The sequence below is a fragment of the Oncorhynchus gorbuscha genome, linkage group LG18, assembly GCF_021184085.1.
Source record: "Oncorhynchus gorbuscha isolate QuinsamMale2020 ecotype Even-year linkage group LG18, OgorEven_v1.0, whole genome shotgun sequence".
Lineage (NCBI taxonomy): Eukaryota > Metazoa > Chordata > Actinopteri > Salmoniformes > Salmonidae > Oncorhynchus > Oncorhynchus gorbuscha.
In genome coordinates, this window is record NC_060190.1 from 17,157,778 (window position 1) to 17,175,362 (window position 17,585).

Sequence of the window (17,585 nt, forward strand, 5' to 3'; positions counted from 1 at the left end):
GACTGGATGATGTTGTGTTAATCAGATGGGTCTGGACTGGATCATGTTGTGTTAATCAGATGGGTCTTGACTGGATCATGTTGTGTTAATCAGATGGGTCTTGACTGGATCATGTTGTGTTAATCAGATGGGTCTGGACTGGATCATGTTGTGTTAATCAGATGGGTCTGGACTGGATCATGTTGTGTTAATCAGATGGGTCTGGACTGGATCATGTTGTGTTAATCAGATGGGTCTGGACTGGATCATGTTGTGTTAATCAGATGGGCTGAATTATGGAATATGAGGAGTAATTCACAGGCCTCCCCAGCACTATTAGTGGTGTGTGGTTTTGGCCTGAGGCAAAGCTAGGGCAGACAGACCTACAACTGCAGTTCAAAGTTCAGCATTTTCAAAATCAGGCCAATGTTCATGAAGCAGGATACACTGTATGGCTCTTCTAAAAGTATTTTGAGAGATCAGGGCACTAGGCTAGATTTAACTTACTTTAAAAAAATACAGCTAAACAACTGACAAAGTAATACACTAATATAAAAGTACACTCAACTATGATACACCGATTTAGATTTTTAGGATGTAAAGGCTAGCAGGGTGGATTACTGGGACATTTTTTACATATTGAGACATGCCTGGCAGGCAGAGCTGCCTCCCAGGTAATGCTCATGGCTTAAGTTTGTCTGGCAATTGACAACTGGGACGCAGACATGACCATTGGGTCTTAGCCATTGTCTTACAATTGACCATTAGGACATAGACATGGCCTTATCATTGACTACTATGACACCGACCACTACCTTTTTCTATTAACTCCATCCTCTCTGTCTCCCTGCAGCTCCTCTTTCTGCCGGCGGCGCCTCCTGCAGTTGTGGATGTGGTATGACCCTGTGTGGCAGGAAGGTGTTGACAGTGCTAAGCAGCGTGTTCGCTGTGTGCGCCCTGGGCCTGCTGGGCATCGCTGTCAGTACTGACTACTGGCTCTATCTGGAGGAGGGCGTCATCCTGCCCCTCAATCAGAGCACTGAGTTACGCATGTCCCTGCACTCGGGCCTCTGGAGGGTCTGCTTCACAGCTGGTAAGTTTCTGGTTAGGGGTAGACGTTGCCCCCTTAGTTACAAATCTAGGATCAGTTCAGATTAGAGATGCATATGTCCCTGCAGTCAGAGCTGAAAAAAAAGATATATGCTTTGTCACCAACACCAGATAGGTACAGTGAAATGTGTGGTTTTACGGGATCAGCCATACACTCTTAGAAAAAAGGGTTCCAAAAGGGTTCTTCCGCTGACCCCGTGGAGAACCTATTTTGGTTCCAGGTAGAACCCTTTTGGAACATGCAACTTAAAAGGGTTCTCCTATTGGGACAGCCAAAGAACCCTTTTGGTGGAACCATTTGGGTTGTATGTACCTTTTCTACAGAGGGTTCTACCTGGAACCAAAAAGGATTATATCTGGAACCAAAGAAAGGTTATTCTATGGGGACTGCCATATACCCCTTTAAGGTTCTAGATAACACCTTTTTTTCCCTAAGAGTTGAGTTTAGTAGTACGGCGCCCCTGTAGCAAATTAGGGTTAATTGTCTTGCTCAAGGACACATAGTCAGATTTTTACTTTGTCGGTTCGGGTAATAGAACCAGCTTTCGGTTACTGGCCCAACGCTCTAACCGCTAAGCTACCTGCCACCCTAGATGTTGCCCCTTACCCTTAGGCACAAATCTAGGATCAAGGTATAGTCTGCCCCTTAGGTGTCCCGAGATCATCATAACCATTCAGGGACACTGACCATTGTTTACTTCAGTATCTGAAGTTCCTACGTCTGATGACTGGTAGCGTCTAGCTGGCCTCTGTGCCAGTCTGTTTCTGTTTTGGTAAGTGATGACAGGAGTTGGCGAGAAGGAGAAATAGGCTGGCACTGCAGGCTGGTTCACTAGACTCTTGAGAGTCAAATGTTCATCCTCTTCTCTCTCCACTCCCTCTCGGCTACGTCCCAGTGACCTGTCCTTGAGTTACCCTGTCTCCCCATGTTGGGTTATTACCATGTCCTATCAACTCAGCCTGGCTGCTCTCTCTCTAGGACGCTGACTGTGAAAAAAAATCATGCTCTTCTCCATTCTCTTTTTCCTTTGTCACTACCCCATGTGTCCCATTGCTGACGTGTTCCTCAGCGCTGGCCAATGCCACTCGTCATTCCAGTATACAACACCTGCATTATTATCCAGGCCCATAAACTGGCCCGCTTTCTGAAGACGCAGTAGTGACCCTACTAGCCAAGCTAAACCAACACCCCTGTTCACCTTCTCCTTCTACTCTGACTGCTAAAAGCCTTGTTTCAAGGGGAACTAACACAGGCTTTTCTTCACCCCGCATGGTTACCTTGTGCCCTATCACAGGGAAGCTCTACCCCTTCCGGCCCCACCCCGTCACTGCACTGAGACGCCACCCCTTTTCTCTCTGAGCGACGCTATCTTTCAAAGTGTTTCCAAGCAGTAAAACAGGTGTTCACTTCCTCTCTGATGTACTGTCGTCTGTCCCAAGGTAGCTGAGGCTGACACAATCAAATGTAGCCAGTGCATTAACTAATGAGCTAACATGTACTGTATTTAAAATGTATGCACTTGCCAAGTAATATTTGTCAGGACAATAAACAGGATTTGTTTCTATATTGCCATTATACCAGTGACGGCTGGTGGAGGTAGAAATGGGGAGGACTGGCTAATTTCTCCCCTCACCAGCATTATACTTCCCAGGAAGTATCACAAAGTGACATGATGGTACAAAGCACATCCTAGGTACTTCCATGTAAACATGTATTTTTTATCCCTCTGTGTCCTGACCTCCACATGTTCTCAAGCAACACACTGTCAACATGACATGTTTCTGTGGTGATTAAATAGCAAATGTTTTTGCCTTGGTCCAAAAGACCAACTTCCAATGCAGGACTAAGGAGCCATTATTTGTGTTTTAGCGGCGATTTAATGGCCTTGTTGCTAAAACTGCTCCAGCTAGCTGTCTGTTTGACCCAGAAACTCTAGGCTTATGTTTAGTTAGGGACAGACACACTGGGCCCATCTGACTCGGTACTGTTATGATACATCATTACAACATAAAGAGTGAATGGGGGCTGTGTTATGCCCAGTATTGATGCTGCGGAGCGTCCGTTGAGTGGTAGTGTTAAATGCAGCTGTTGGTTCCAGTCTGTTTGATTTGTGCTTGTATTGACTCTGGTCAATCCACTGATGTATAAAAGCTCACTTCTCTCATGTCCATGAGACTGGGAAGAAGATGTTCTGACTAGGCGTGCTATAGTAGTTTAGAAATGGCAAACGGGTCACTGGTTGATCGACATGCACATAAGACCAGTTTCCTGGACTGGAAGACCGTTTTCGAGGAGATTTTCCATTGAACATGCTTTTTAGTCCAGGAGTATGCCTAATATGAGTCCAGTAAACCACCTCATGACGAGTAAGAAAAATGAAGGGGATTTGTTATGTTGAGTTAGAACAAGCTGAAATAAGCCACCTATCGACTTTGGACCATAGACATTAAAACCAGTAGATAGTGCTAACGCTAATGTCATCCATGCATTCCGTATGGACAATTTGAAGGGCGCCATATTGCTGAATGGCACTTCCTCGTAGCCTACCCACCTGTGACTGGTCTGTTTCAGTACATGGTCCTGTATGACAACAAATGTAGTTGTCAGAATGGATCACTGTTTAATTCAATCTATTGATTTGTAGCAAACTTTCAAATAATTCACGTTGGGTTCGAACTTGATCATAATAAACTAATTTTAGAGACCAAAACCTCCCTCAAAATTTTGGGGGCGTTCTGGCGATTTAGAATTTATGTAGGCTTTCTTAGGCAAACCAGGGCTTTTGGCACCTCTAGGTTGCTACGAAGTAGACGACCAGCAGAGCTTGTTACTTCGCACTCCAGACCAGAAACTGGGGCCCTGCAGGGGTACTGTACACAAGTACAAATACATGTCATTTTCTTTCATTCCACCAAACCATCTAACCATGGTTCACCTGTTCACCACGTCCTCCTCCTGGCCTAACCAGGTACAATGCTGGGTGCTTTAATTTAAATGTTGTTTTTCTGGGCAGAGCTGAGTAGTATTTATGAGCATATATACTGTAGTATGTCTAAAAGTTGCAGTCTGATTTGATTCCTTTTATTATGTAATACATTTTACTGCAGTCCATCATCGCCACAGCAATAGTTGTGCAACATCATTATAAATCCATTTGCTGCCATCTCTATATAATTGTGACTTGTCTAGTGTTACTGTTAATGGTGTTTTTCATCATTGACACAATATGGCATGCGTTCCAAATGCCCCCCTTTTCCCTACATAGTGCATTACTTTTGACCAGAGCCTTGGTCAAAAGTAGTGCACTATTTATGGAATAGGGTGCCATTTGGGACAGGACATTATGGCTTAATAAGGCAGCGAGGGATCCCATGGCTCTTCATTAGCCTTCTAGTAATTAAATTATACCAGACTGACAGCAAAGACTCACTTATTGAAGAGGGTTAATTACTGCTAAGATTCTGCAGCGTGAGAGAGAGATTCAAACCCACGCACACACATACACACACACACCATCACCTGTGGGTAGGGTGAAATTAAAATAAACACTCTTTCGTCACAGGACAGGGTGATAAAATGTCATGGCTGGGTGTTGGCACAAACACTTGTATCTTCCTCTTTCCTGATCTAACAACCCTGGTGTCTGTCTGTTTAAATCCATTAACACAACTCTATGCAACAATTCTCTGTTATGTCTATTCACAACTCTATGCAACAGTTCTCTCCTATGTCTATTCCCAACTCTATGCAACAGTTCTCTCCTATGTCTATTCCCAACTCTATGCAACAGTTCTCTCCTATATCTATTCCCAACTCTATGCAACAGTTCTCTCCTATGTCTATTCCCAACTCTATGCAACAGTTCTCTCCTATATCTATTCCCAACTCTATGCAACAGTTCTCTCCTATATCTATTCCCAACTCTATGCAACAGTTCTCTCCTATATCTATTCCCAACTCTATGCAACAGTTCTCTCCTATGTCTATTCCCAACTCTATGCAACAGTTCTCTCCTATATCTATTCCCAACTCTATGCAACAGTTCTCTCCTATATCTATTCCCAACTCTATGCAACAGTTCTCTCCTATGTCTATTCATCTACATTCATGCCATTTAATTCCTGCACAATTCCATTGATTAACTCTACTTACCCCCTTTTTTAGCGATGAGCCCCAAGTGTGTTGGCTTTGTATTCACACGTTAAAGGTGTAGTAAAGGGTTAATAAATGCCTTCTCCTTTGCTTGTGTTGTAGGAGATGAGAAGGGCCGTTGTTTCACCATTGAGTATGTGATGCCCACCAACGTGCAGCTGACGTCGGAGTCTACAGTTAGTGTGCTGAGTAAGTGAAGACTTGTCATACGCTCAACTCAGTGTCATCTTCCTCTGTTCCGAGGACATATCAAGTGTCTTAGAGTAGGAGTGCTGATTTAGGATCAGTTTGACCTTTTTAGATCACCATGTACAGTATGAGATAACATGGACAGGCGGATACGTTAGGAATACGGACTCTGGTCCCGAGCACAAACACACCTGTTCTGTTGTGGGAGGGCATAAAGGTAGGGCCAAGAGTTTTTCCTGACTGTATGACCTGGCAAGTCATTAACGATCATATAACCAGAGCCCAGAGTTTTTTCAGATCAGATCACATGGTCAGGAAGAGCTCCTGGCCTAACTCCTAGGCCGCCAGACAGACTGCTGTCACTTTAGGCCTCAAGATATTTCTGTTGTTAAAATACATTTAAAAAAAAACTTTGACTTAAGTTCAGTGATAGATGAGGGGTATGCCTGAGGAGAGGAAGAACGTGCTTCATTGTCAATCGCAAAGGGTCCATTCTGATAATGTCAAACAAAAGGCATGTTGAATTATCATTATGACAAATAGTGAATTCTGTGGACAATGATGCGATGCACATACTGTATGTCATATACTTATGTCATTCCCCTAGAGAGACCGAAGGTACTCATGGTATGCATGGTGTATGCCAGGGGTAGGTAACTAGATTCAGCCGCGGGACAATTTTTTTGTCTGAGTGGATGGTTTATTATAATAATAGTGCAAATTGACCACAAGCCCAAAAAGAGATTTTGAATTTGAAAATAACAATTTCATACCTTCATTACATTGAGACACGATCACATAAACTCAGCAAAAAGAAACATCTTCTCACTGTCAACTGCATTTATTTTCAGCAAACTTAAATCTGTCGTTCTGCCCCTGAACAGGCAGTTAACCCACTGTTCCTAGGCTGTTATTGAAAATAAGAATCTGTTCTTTACTGACTTGCCTAGTTAAAAAGGTTAAAAAAAATAAAAAGTGTAAATATTTGTATGAACATAAGATTCAACAACTGAGACATAAACTGAACAAGTTCCACAGAAAAGTAACAGTCAATATCTGGTGCGGCCATTGCATCTCCTCCTCATGGACTGCACCAGATTTGCCAGTTCTTGCTGTGAGATGTTACCCACTCTTCCACCAAGGCACCTGCAAGTTCCTGGACATTTCTGGGGGGAATAGCCCTCACCCTCTAATCCAACAGGTCCCAGACACTCTCAATGGGATTGAGATCCGGGCTGTTCGCTGACCATAGCAGAACACTGACATTCATGTCTTGCAGGAAATCACGCGCAGAATGAGCAGTATGTCTGGTGGCATTGTCATGCTGGAGGGTCATGTCAGGAGGGTCATGTCAGGATGAGCCTGCAGGAAGGGTACCACATGAGGGAGGATGCCTTCCCTGTAACACACAGCGTTGAGATTGCCTGCAATGACAACAAGCTCAGTCCGATGATGCTGAGACACACCACCTCAGACCATGACGGACCCTCCACCTCCAAATCGATCCTGCTCCAGAGTACAGGCCTCGGTGTAACGCTCATTCCTTCGACGATAAACACAAATCCAACCAAAAGACAAAACCTTGACTCGTCAGTGAAGAGCACTTTTTGCCAGTCCTGTCCTGGCCTGTCTCCCTGTAGCGCTGTCTTAGGCTTCTCACAGAATGGACATTGCAGTTTATTGCCCTGGCCACATCGGCAGTCGTCATGCCTCTTTGCAGCATGCCTAAGGCACGTTCACGCAGATGAGCAGGGACCCTGGGCATCTTTCTTTTGGTGTTTATCAGAGTCAGCAGAAAGGCCTCTTTAGTGTCCTGTTTTCATAACTGTGACCTTAATTACCTACTGTCTGTAAGCTGTTAGTGTCTTAACGGCCGTTCCACAGGTGCATGTTCATTAATTGTTAATGGTTCATTGAACAAACATGGGAAACAGTGTTTAAACCCTTTACAATGAAGATGCGTGGATTTTACGAATTATCTTTGAAAGACAGGGTCCTTAGAAAGGGATGTTTCTTTTTATTGCTGAGTTTGTCTTTTTTTAGTGGAAATACTTGAACAGATTTGGTCAATGAAACCAATTTTTAGCTGAATGTTGCCAACCCCTACCGTATGTTCTGTGTAAGAGAAAATGTAGATCCATACGGCACAGGCTTGGGATGGACTGAATGGATGTAAAGTAGAGTAGTGCTACAGTGGTCCCAACTGACACACATCCACAGAATCCACACATCTCGCCCCATATAGATGTATGTTTATGCTATTCCTGACTTGCCTCTGAGGCATGGCTCATTCCACTCTAACAAGGGATAGGGAGGGAGATGTGAAAAATGCAAGGCGCAATTTCATTTGCGAGAGATGTCCCTCAGGCCAAATGCAGATGGATACACACAGGATGGGTAATGCTCAGACAGGCACTAGGACCCTGGAGACACACTGTCAGAGGAGACGCAGTTTGAGTATATGTAAAATACAGTGAGAGAGATTCCCATAAGGCCTAAAGTGAAGAAGGGGAGAATGAGGATTTACAAAACTCAGAAAGCAGTAATAAGACCTGTGGGGTTCTGTCTCACAATTTAAATAATTTGCAAAAACCCAAAGACCAGACCAATATACTACCAGACACAATTGTATTCATTGAACAAGCATGGGAAAATGGGAAACAAACCTTTTACAATGAAGATCTGTGAAGTTATTTGTTTTTTTTAACGAATTATCTTTGAAAGTCCTGAGAAAGGGGCGTTTTCTTTTTTTGATGAGTTTATGATGACGGGAACCGAGAACTCCTCGCCATTTAAGCTGGCTATCGAAGAGTGGGTCCACTGTTTAGAGAGAGCTCATCACCAATTCCTTGTCCTTACCGACCGCCGAAATTTGGAGTACTTAAGAAGTGCTAAGAGGCTCAACCCCAGACAGGCTCACTGGGCGCTCTTCTTCACCCGCTTGAACTTCACAGTCACCTATCTGTCTGGCAAGAAAAATGTGAAGGCCGATTCCTTATCCCATCTATTTGACTCCCCTTCCTCTAACCCGGCTCCCGAGCCCATCCAGTCTCCGTCTTGTGTCGTGGGACCCATACAGTGGGAAATCCAATCAGCCATCCAAGAGGCCCTAAGCCACGACCCAGCACCTCCCGACACCCCTGCAGGCAAGACCTACGTTCCGGCGTCCGTCAGACCCCAGCTAATGCAGTGGTACCATACCTCGCTGAGTTCTGGCCATCCCAGGATCACCCAGACCACGGAGCTACTGACACGCAAGTTCTGGTGGTCATCCCTAACAGCAGACGTCAGAGATTACGTGCTTTCCTGTCCCGTCTGTGCATGGGCAAAGAGCCCTCGCCAACTACCTACCGGTAAGCTTGAGCATTTACCTACACCACACAGACCATGGTCCCACAAACCATGAATTTCCTCACTGATCTGCTAAACTCTTCAGTTCTCCAAGGTGGGCCGACTCATCCCCCTTCCGTATCTACCTAATGCCATGGAAATGGCCGAGTGCATGTTCCAACAGGTGTTTCGTCTGTATGGGATCCCAGTTCGTCTCCAGAGTGTGGTGAGCCTTCTGCGACCGGCTGGGGGTCTCCATCAACCTATCCTCCGGATACCATCGCCAAGCCAACGGGCAGACGGAACACCTGAATCAGGAAATAGGGAAGTACCTTCGCCAACACTGCACCCACCAACTACACGAGTGGAGTCGCTATCTAGGCTGGGCCGAATACGCACAGAACTCCCGGGTGCACTCCATCACACTCCTTTTCAGTTTGTCCTCGGACACCAGCCCACGGGTTCCCATGGGAGACAGAGCCCGGAACTGTGCCTAACATCGATGAGTGGTTTTGACAGTGTGAGCAGGTTTGGGAGACCGCACATCGGCACCTACATCAAGCTTCCCTCTCCCAGAAACGGTTCGCCGACCTACTCCGCTCTTCCAACCTGGACAACGTGTGTGGCTCTCTACCCGGGACATTCAGTTTCGTGACCCCTGCAAAAAGTTCAGTCCCCGGTTCATTGGTCCTTTCAAAATTACACAACTCATCGGACCTGAAGAACGGTGCTGGATACCCGCCCAGGACATCCTCGACCCAGCTATGATCCTGGATTTCTACCGTAACCGCCCTGACCGCCCAGCTCCATGTTCCCAGGAAGGTCCCCTGCTCAGCTTCCTAAGCCGTCAAGAACCGCCCATGGAGGGGGGTACTGTAACGTCTGCTTCCAACTCACTCTCAAACACGTAGATCCCCTGAACGCAGCTCACTTTCCAGCCCACTTTCCAGCTCACTTTCCAACCCACTTTCCAGCTCACACTCTCAAACACATAGATCCCCTGAACACAGCACTCTCTCCAGATCCCAATCACCTGATTACTGATCACCTGTTCACACACTATTTAGGTCAGCTCTTTGCACCCCATCATTGTGAGGTCTTTCCTGATCTCCTGGACAACGTTACTAGCCTTTTCCCTGACTGTACTGTTGCCATTTACAAGCCCCTGTGTATGACCTTCTGCCTGCCCCTGGACCCAGCTACCTGCCTCCTCCTGTGGTCCTTTACAATAAACACCTGCTGCGCCCTGTGCTTGAAATCAGCTCTGTCTCCCATCTTGTTCATTACAGCTGTAGCATAGACCTGCCTCTTTACCCAGGCTATGAAATTTGACCTATGGTCTGCTCCTGCTTCATAGCATAGTTGTTTATGTATTTATTTAGCCTGGCAAGTCAGTTAAGAACAAATTCTTATTTACTACGATGACCTACCAAAAGGCCTCCTGCGGGGACGGCGGCTGGAATTAAAAATAAAAAAATTTAAAAGATATAAATATAGGACAAAACACACATCATGACAAGAGACAACACTGCATGAAGAGAGACCTAAGACGACAACATAGCAAGGCAGAAATACAACATGATACATGGTATCAGCACAAAACATGGTACAAACATTATTGGGCACAGACAACAGCGCAAAGGGCAAGAATGTTGAGACAACAATACATCATGCAAAGCAGCCACAACTGTCAGTAAGAGTGTCTTTGCCATGATTGAGTCTTTGAATGAAGAGATTGAGATAAAACTGTCTAGTTTGAGTGTTTTGTGCAGCTTGTTCCAGTCGCTAGCTGCAACGAACTAAAAAGACGAGGAACCCAGGAATGTGTTTGCTCTGGGGACCGTTAACAGAGAGTGACTGGCAGAACGGGTGTTGTATATGGAGGATGATGGCTGCAGTAGATATCTCAGATAGGGGGGAGTGAGGCCTAAGAGGGTTTTATAAATAAACATCAACCAGTGGGTCTTGCGACGGGTATACAGAGATGACCAGTTTACAGAGGAGTATAGAGTGCAGTCATGAGTCCTATGAGGAGCATTGGTGGCAAATCTGATGGCCGAATGGTAAAGCACATCAAATCGCTCGAGAGCACCCTTACCTGCCGATCTATAAATTATGTCTCTGTAATCTAGAATGGGTAGTATGGTCATCTGAATCAGGGTTAGTTTGGCAGCTGGGATGAAAGAGGAGCGATTACAATAGAGGAAACCAAGTCTGGATGTTACTTTAGCCTGCAGCGTTGATATATGCTGAGAGAAGGGCAGTGTACAGTCTAGCCATACTCCCAAGTACTTGTATGAGGTGACTACCTTAAGCTCTAAACCCTCAGAGGTAGTAAGCACACCTGTGGGGAGAAGGGCATTCTTCTTACCAAACCAAACCACATTTGGACCTGTTTTGGAGGTGTTCAGAAAAAGGTTAAGGGTAGGGAGAGCTTGTTGGACACCAAGAAAGCTTTGTTGTAGAACATTTAACACACAATCCAGGGAGGGGCCAGCTGAGTATCTGTATATAAATGGATGAGAGAGCTTCCTACTGCCTGAGCTATGTTGTTGATGTAAATTGAGAAGAGCGTGGGGCTTAGGATTGAGCCTTGGGGCACTCCCTTGGTGGCAGGCAGTGGCTGAGACAGCAGATTTTCTGACTTTATACACTGCACTCTTAGGTAATTAGCAAACCAGACCAAAGACCCCTCAGAGACGCCAATACTCCTTAGTCGGCCCACAAGAATGGAATGGTCTACCGTATCAAAAGATTTGGCCAAGTAAATAAAAATAGCAGCACAACATTGCTTAGAATCAAGCGCAATGGTGATATAACCATAACCTGGGCAGAAACCAGATTGCATACCCAAGAGAATACTATAGACATCAAGAAAGCCAGGGGAAAAAGAGGGCAAAACATTGGGGATAGTCACATTAAAGGGGTGGGAGATGAGGAAATGTTGGATGGGCAAGAGGCATGGATGAGTCTTAATGAAGTAGTGAGTAAAGAACTTAATGAGGTCTGACCCACAGAGAGAGAACTGCTCCTTAAACTAACTTTGGCCTTCCTGATAGCCTGAGTGCACTTATTTCTCATTTGCCTGAACGAGAGTCAGTCAGCCTGAGTATGCGTATGCCGAGCCTTTCACCAAATGTAATTCTTGAGGTGGAGTAACTCTAAAAGATCACAGTCGAACCAGGGGCTGAACATGTTTTTAATTCTCATTTTCTTTATGGGGGCGTGTTTGTTAACAATACCACTGAAAATATCAAAAACGAAGGTCCAAGCGTCTTCGATAGAGGGGATCAAGCAGATTCTATACCATTTTACAGAGGCCAGTTCACGAAGGAAGTCTTGCTCATTAAAGTATTTTAGCAAGTGTCTATGAAAAATCAGGACAGGTCGTTTCACTGAGCAGCCATTACGAACACAGGCTGTAAAAAAGTGATCACTAAGGTCATTACAGAAAACACCAGAGTGATACCTATCAGGATTAATTGTGAGGATAACATCAAGAAGAGTAGCCTTTTCTGGGAGTTGGAGTCATACCTTGTGGGATTGGTAATAATCTGAGAGAGATTTAGGGAGTCCCATTGCTTTAGGACTTGGTCAGGTGGATTAAGCCTGTCCCAGTTTAGGTCACCTAGCAGGACAAATTCAGACTTAGTTTAAGGGGCCAGGAGAGAGCTTAGGGCAGGTAGGGTACAGGCCGTTGCTGATGGAGGACGATTTCACCCAGCAACAGTCATCAAAGAGCTATTTGAAAGTTTAATACTTAAAACCAGCAAATCAAATTGTTTGTGGACAGACTTGGTGGAGACAACTGAGCATGGAAGGTGATCCTTGGTTCAAATTGCCACTCCCCCACCTTTGGAAGATCTGTCTCGCTGAAAAAGGTTATAACCAGAAAACATCCATATTCAAAACACTCTCTTAACCACGTCTCAGTAATGACCAACACATCTGGATTGGAGCTGTGAACCCACACTTTCAATTAATCAATTTTAGGTCATAAGCTTCTCGTGTTAACGTGGAGAAAACCCAGGGTTTTACGAGAGCAGAAGTCAGTGAAGCAGATATTAGAGCACAAGTCAGAATTGGGGCTTGCAGTTATATTAGTATGGTTAATGGAGAATCCAGGGAGAAACTATTCTCACAGTGGGGGTCCCAGCAACATCTCCTTAAATTGAGATGCCTGTGGAGACATCCCAGGCAGTGGAACCACCCCTTGGTGTGTGCAAATGGAATGACACCAGGAACAGAGGTAGCTATATTGCTCCTTGTTTGTCAGAGACCTCAAGAGAGAAAAGCAATCAACTGTGGGAAGTTGAAAAAAAGTTACAAAACCAATTTAATCAGGAAACAAATCTAGTGTTTGCTATATGCTATTCACTGCTTTAGGGTTATTTTACTGAGTCAATCAAATCATGTTGTGCTTTATCTCAGTGGTTAGATAATACATTTAATTGACTCGTATATTTAAACTCTTCGCAGAACACAGACTCATCACAATAGATTGACTTGAATGAATTGACACAATTGACTGAATAAATGAATGAACAAACGAACAAACTTAGTAATTGTATCCTCCATTCTTTCTCCTTTCCCTGTTCCAGAGATGATCCGTTCAGCCACTCCCTTCCCCCTGGTGAGTCTCTTCTTCTTGTTCATTGGTTTTGTCCTGAGCAACATCGGACATATCCGGCCCCACCGCACCATCCTGGCCTTCATCTCCGGAATCTTCTTCATCCTCTCAGGTAAATGACATATCACTTCTGTGAATGCATTTTGTTGAAACGAGAGATCCTTCACATTATTTATTGAGTTTAAGTGCCAGTTTCCTGGACACAGATTGAACCTAGTCCTGGACTAATGAACTATTTAAATGGAGAATCTCTGTTAGGCGGAGCGGCACAGGGGAACCCAAGAGCAGACTCAGACGAAGAAACGGGGATGCAATGAACCAAGGTATTTAGTGTAACACAGGGAGATATGGAGTGCAGATCCGGGGAAGCTCGGATGAGTTGTAGGAAACTAGATGTGGAGGCTGAGGTTGGAGTGAGCTGGGTTGGGACAGGGTCCAGAGGGGAATCCAATGGAGTGGTGGTGTGGTGAATCCAGAACAGGGTAGCAGGGTGGTGAGATGTGGGACAGGAGCTAGAGTCAGAGCAGCAAAATGAGCAGAGATTACGTTCTGGCAGAGTGGAAGTGGCAGGACTGAGTATTTGTAGAGGTCTTGATTCTGGAACGGGTTGCAGCTGGTGGGGATCTGCTCTGACTCCAGCACACCTGTCTCCAACCACACAATCAGACACAGAGAGGGAGAGAGTGTACTGGGGGAGTCGCTGCAGGTCAAGGAGACACCGGATGAACACGAGGGCGTAGCAGGAGCAGATGTGACAGATCTCCATGGACAATGTGTGTTAGTACAGGACTAGGTTTAATCTGTGTCAAGGAAACTGGCTCAATATGGTTTCCTTTTAAATCCCCAGGACACATTCTTTGGTTTTTCATCTAGTAGTGATTTGCATGCACAATTGTTACTGGCATTACCATAGAATGCAGCCCTTGTTGCGTAGTAACAGGAAATTGGGGTCCTGTATCAGTGATCACACCATGAGAGCTATACTACCTATTTCTATTTCTAATGGAATGTTGCATATCATTAACATACTGTACAAGTACGCAAATATATCACCATAGAATTACAACATCCTGCTTATGCAAAAGAATCTGTATTCTTCCTAACACTTGCTCTCTCTCTTAAACACACTCGTTCTCTCACCCCCCCCCCCCATTTTTTTTCTCTCCGTCCCTCCTCTCTCTCTCTGCTAGGTCTGTCTCTGGTGGTGGGCCTGGTGTTGTACATCTCCAGTATTAATGATGAGATGTTGAACAGGACCAAGACCAACGAGGCCTACTTCAGTTACCAGTACGGCTGGTCCTTCGCGTTCGCTGCCATCTCCTTTCTGCTCACTGAGGTAACTTCCTCCTTGCTTCTTCATTACATTGTGGGCCCGATCCCAAATCTACCCCCATAGCCTAACCTACCCCCCTAGAGCCTATGCATTTTGCTTACACCTGTCAATGTAGAGTAGTACATAGGGCAGCATTTCCCAAACTGCACGTTTTGGTTAATTTTGCCCATCTGATTCAAATAATCAAAGCTTGATGATTGGTTGATTATTTGAATCGCCTGTATAGTGCTAAGGAAAAAAATAAACGTGGCATCCCGAGGACAGAGTTTGGTAAATGCTGACATAGGGTCTAGGGGTCTATGTAGAACAAATATTTTGCGCAATGATACCCATATTCTTAAGTCTGATACAGATAAGGGGACATCTAGGTTGATTGGGCAATTAACTGTTCCTCAAGGCACAACCCTGCAGTTGTGATATCATTTGTTGAAGAGGATACTGTAAGTTATCCTGCTCCCTTGCATCTGTCATGTATCTCCAGACGGCCGGCGTCATGTCCGTCTACCTGTTCATGAAGCGCTACACGGCCGAGGAGATGTACAGACCCCACCCGGGCTTATACGGGCCGCGCCACAGCAACTGCTCCGACTACTCTGGTCAGTTCCTCCACCCGGACACCTGGGACCAGCACGGCCGCAGCCCCTCCAGCATCTCCAGCGAAGCCTCGCTCCAGATGAACCACTCTCTCCACTCCAACTACCCAGCGCTCCTCAAGTGTCCCGAGTATGACCGCATGTCCTCCTCCCCATGCTGAGGCCTGCGTGAAGCCCTGGAGCCTGGGCAGTGGGTTGTAAACACATCCCCAGGAAGGGAGAGTCTGACTGAGGTGGTAGACTAGGTTGTTCGGTCTAGAGGAGGGCGATTGAGAGGGCTGATGGGGAGGCGCCTAGGCTGCGTTTTGTGAGAGAGGGGGGGGTGGCGTATCTTTTTCCATGTGTGTGACGACCTCTTTTGAAGTCCTCTTGTAGTGCAGTTTTCTGAATTTTGACACATTTGGGAGATGGCGACCCCCACAGCCGACCTTCCATTTCTGGTTTTACTCAAAGTACAGTAGAAGTAGTGATTCTCAATCAGACCTTGTTCACCTTCGCCGTACAGTACGTTCTCCATCTTGGTCAATATAGAAGCCGATATCTCCCCGGTAACCCACGTAGGTCTTCTGTCAACTGTATAACTTGTAAGATAATATACTATAAGTGGGTAGATTGAAAGTGAAACGTTTCTCTCTTTATTATCTATTTATTTTGACTGTGGGTTTAATCATCCCGTCAGAGAGCAGGATGTTCATTACACGTCATTTATCAATTTAAATCTTTTTTTTTTCATCGTCCATCTCACGCTCAGCACTGTTGTAACTGTTAATAAAGACAGAGATAATGTTTGTATATGTTTGAATGGAAAGAAACCAGGAAGCTACTACTACATCCATGGAGTCCCTGCAGAATTACAGGATGTACATAATGCAGTGGAAAGGGGGGGGGGGGGTAAAGGGATGATGAAGCTAAAGGAGAGAGAAAGGAGAATAGTGTGTATAGCCTCAGAACATGGTTTGATAATCATTGTGACCATCAGATATGGAGAGCCAGTTTGAATGTAATGTAGCTGATGAAGGATGCAAAGTTGATATAAGCTAATCCTGATTTTGCTGTTAATAGTGCACCAGTCACATATACACTACTGGTCAAAAGGTTTTTTATTTTGTTTTGACTATTTTCTACATTGTAGAATAACAGTGAAGACATCAAAACTATGAAATATCATATACAGTATGTAATCATGTAGTAACCAAAATATTTTATAGTTGAGATTCTTCAAATAGCCACCCTTTGCTGATGACAGCTTTGCACACTCTTAGCATTTTCTCAACCAGCTTCACCTGGAATGATTTTCCAAACGTCTTGAAGGAGTTCCAACATATGCTGAGCCCTTGTTGGCTGTTTTTCCTTCGCTCTGCAGTCCGACTCATCCCAAACATCTCAATTTGATTGAGGTCGGGGGATTGTGGGGGCCAGGTCATCTGATGCAGCACTCCATCACTCTCCTTCTTGTTCAAATAGTCCTTACACAGCCTGGAGGTGTGTTGGGTTATTGTCCTGTTGAAAAATAAATGATAGTCCCACTAAGCCCAAACCAGATGGGATGGTGTATCGCTGCAGAATGCTGTGGTAGCCATGTCTTAAAGTAACGGACTGTTGTTTCTCTTTGCTTATTTGAGCTGTTCTTGACATAATTGAGAGAATGCCAAGAGTGTGCAAAGGTAAAGGGTGGCTTTTTGAAGAATCTCAAATCTAAAATATATTTTGTTTAACACTTTTGGTTACTACCTGATTCCATATGTGTTATTTCATTGTTTTGATGTCTTCACTATTATTCTACAATGTAGAAAATATAAAAAATTAAGAAAAACCCTTGAATGAGTAGGTGTTCTAAAATGTTTGGCCGGTAGTGTACCTGTAAAAGAATCTGCTTTTTGGCAATGGAGTAAATCAATGGAAATGTCAAATGTATACTTAAAACAAGTTTTCTATCAGATTGCATATGCATAGTTACATAGGGGGGTCAGGTAGCCTAGTGGTTAGAGAATTGGGCCAGTAACCGAAAGGTTGCTAGATCAAATCCCCAAGCTGACAAGGTAGAAATCTGTCGTTCTGCCCCTGAACAAGGCAGTTAACCCACTGTTCCTAGGCCATCATTGTAAATAAGAAATTGTTCTTAACTGACTTACCTAGATAAATAAAGGTTAAATACAAAATTAAATAAAAATAAATGTAAGCAGTTTGTCTTTGGATTGTTGTGTGTGTCCCAAATGGCACGCCATGGCCCTGGCCAAAAGTAGTTTGCTATGTAGGGAATAGGGTGCC

General features: G+C 44.7%; 1 protein-coding gene across 1 annotated transcript in view; it reads left to right on the plus strand.

Annotated features, from left to right (window-relative positions):
- Window positions 1-16,194, plus strand: part of LOC124003815 (voltage-dependent calcium channel gamma-5 subunit-like) — a 29,623-nt gene extending 13,429 nt beyond the window's left edge. The window contains exons 2-6 of the mRNA XM_046312407.1: window positions 833-1,072; window positions 5,345-5,431; window positions 13,363-13,503; window positions 14,582-14,727; window positions 15,206-16,194. Coding sequence (XP_046168363.1) covers window positions 877-1,072; window positions 5,345-5,431; window positions 13,363-13,503; window positions 14,582-14,727; window positions 15,206-15,478 — 843 coding nt within the window. The 5' untranslated portion in view covers window positions 833-876 and the 3' untranslated portion in view covers window positions 15,479-16,194. The remainder of the gene's footprint in view (window positions 1-832; window positions 1,073-5,344; window positions 5,432-13,362; window positions 13,504-14,581; window positions 14,728-15,205) is intronic.
- Window positions 16,195-17,585: the final 1,391 nt, after the last annotated feature.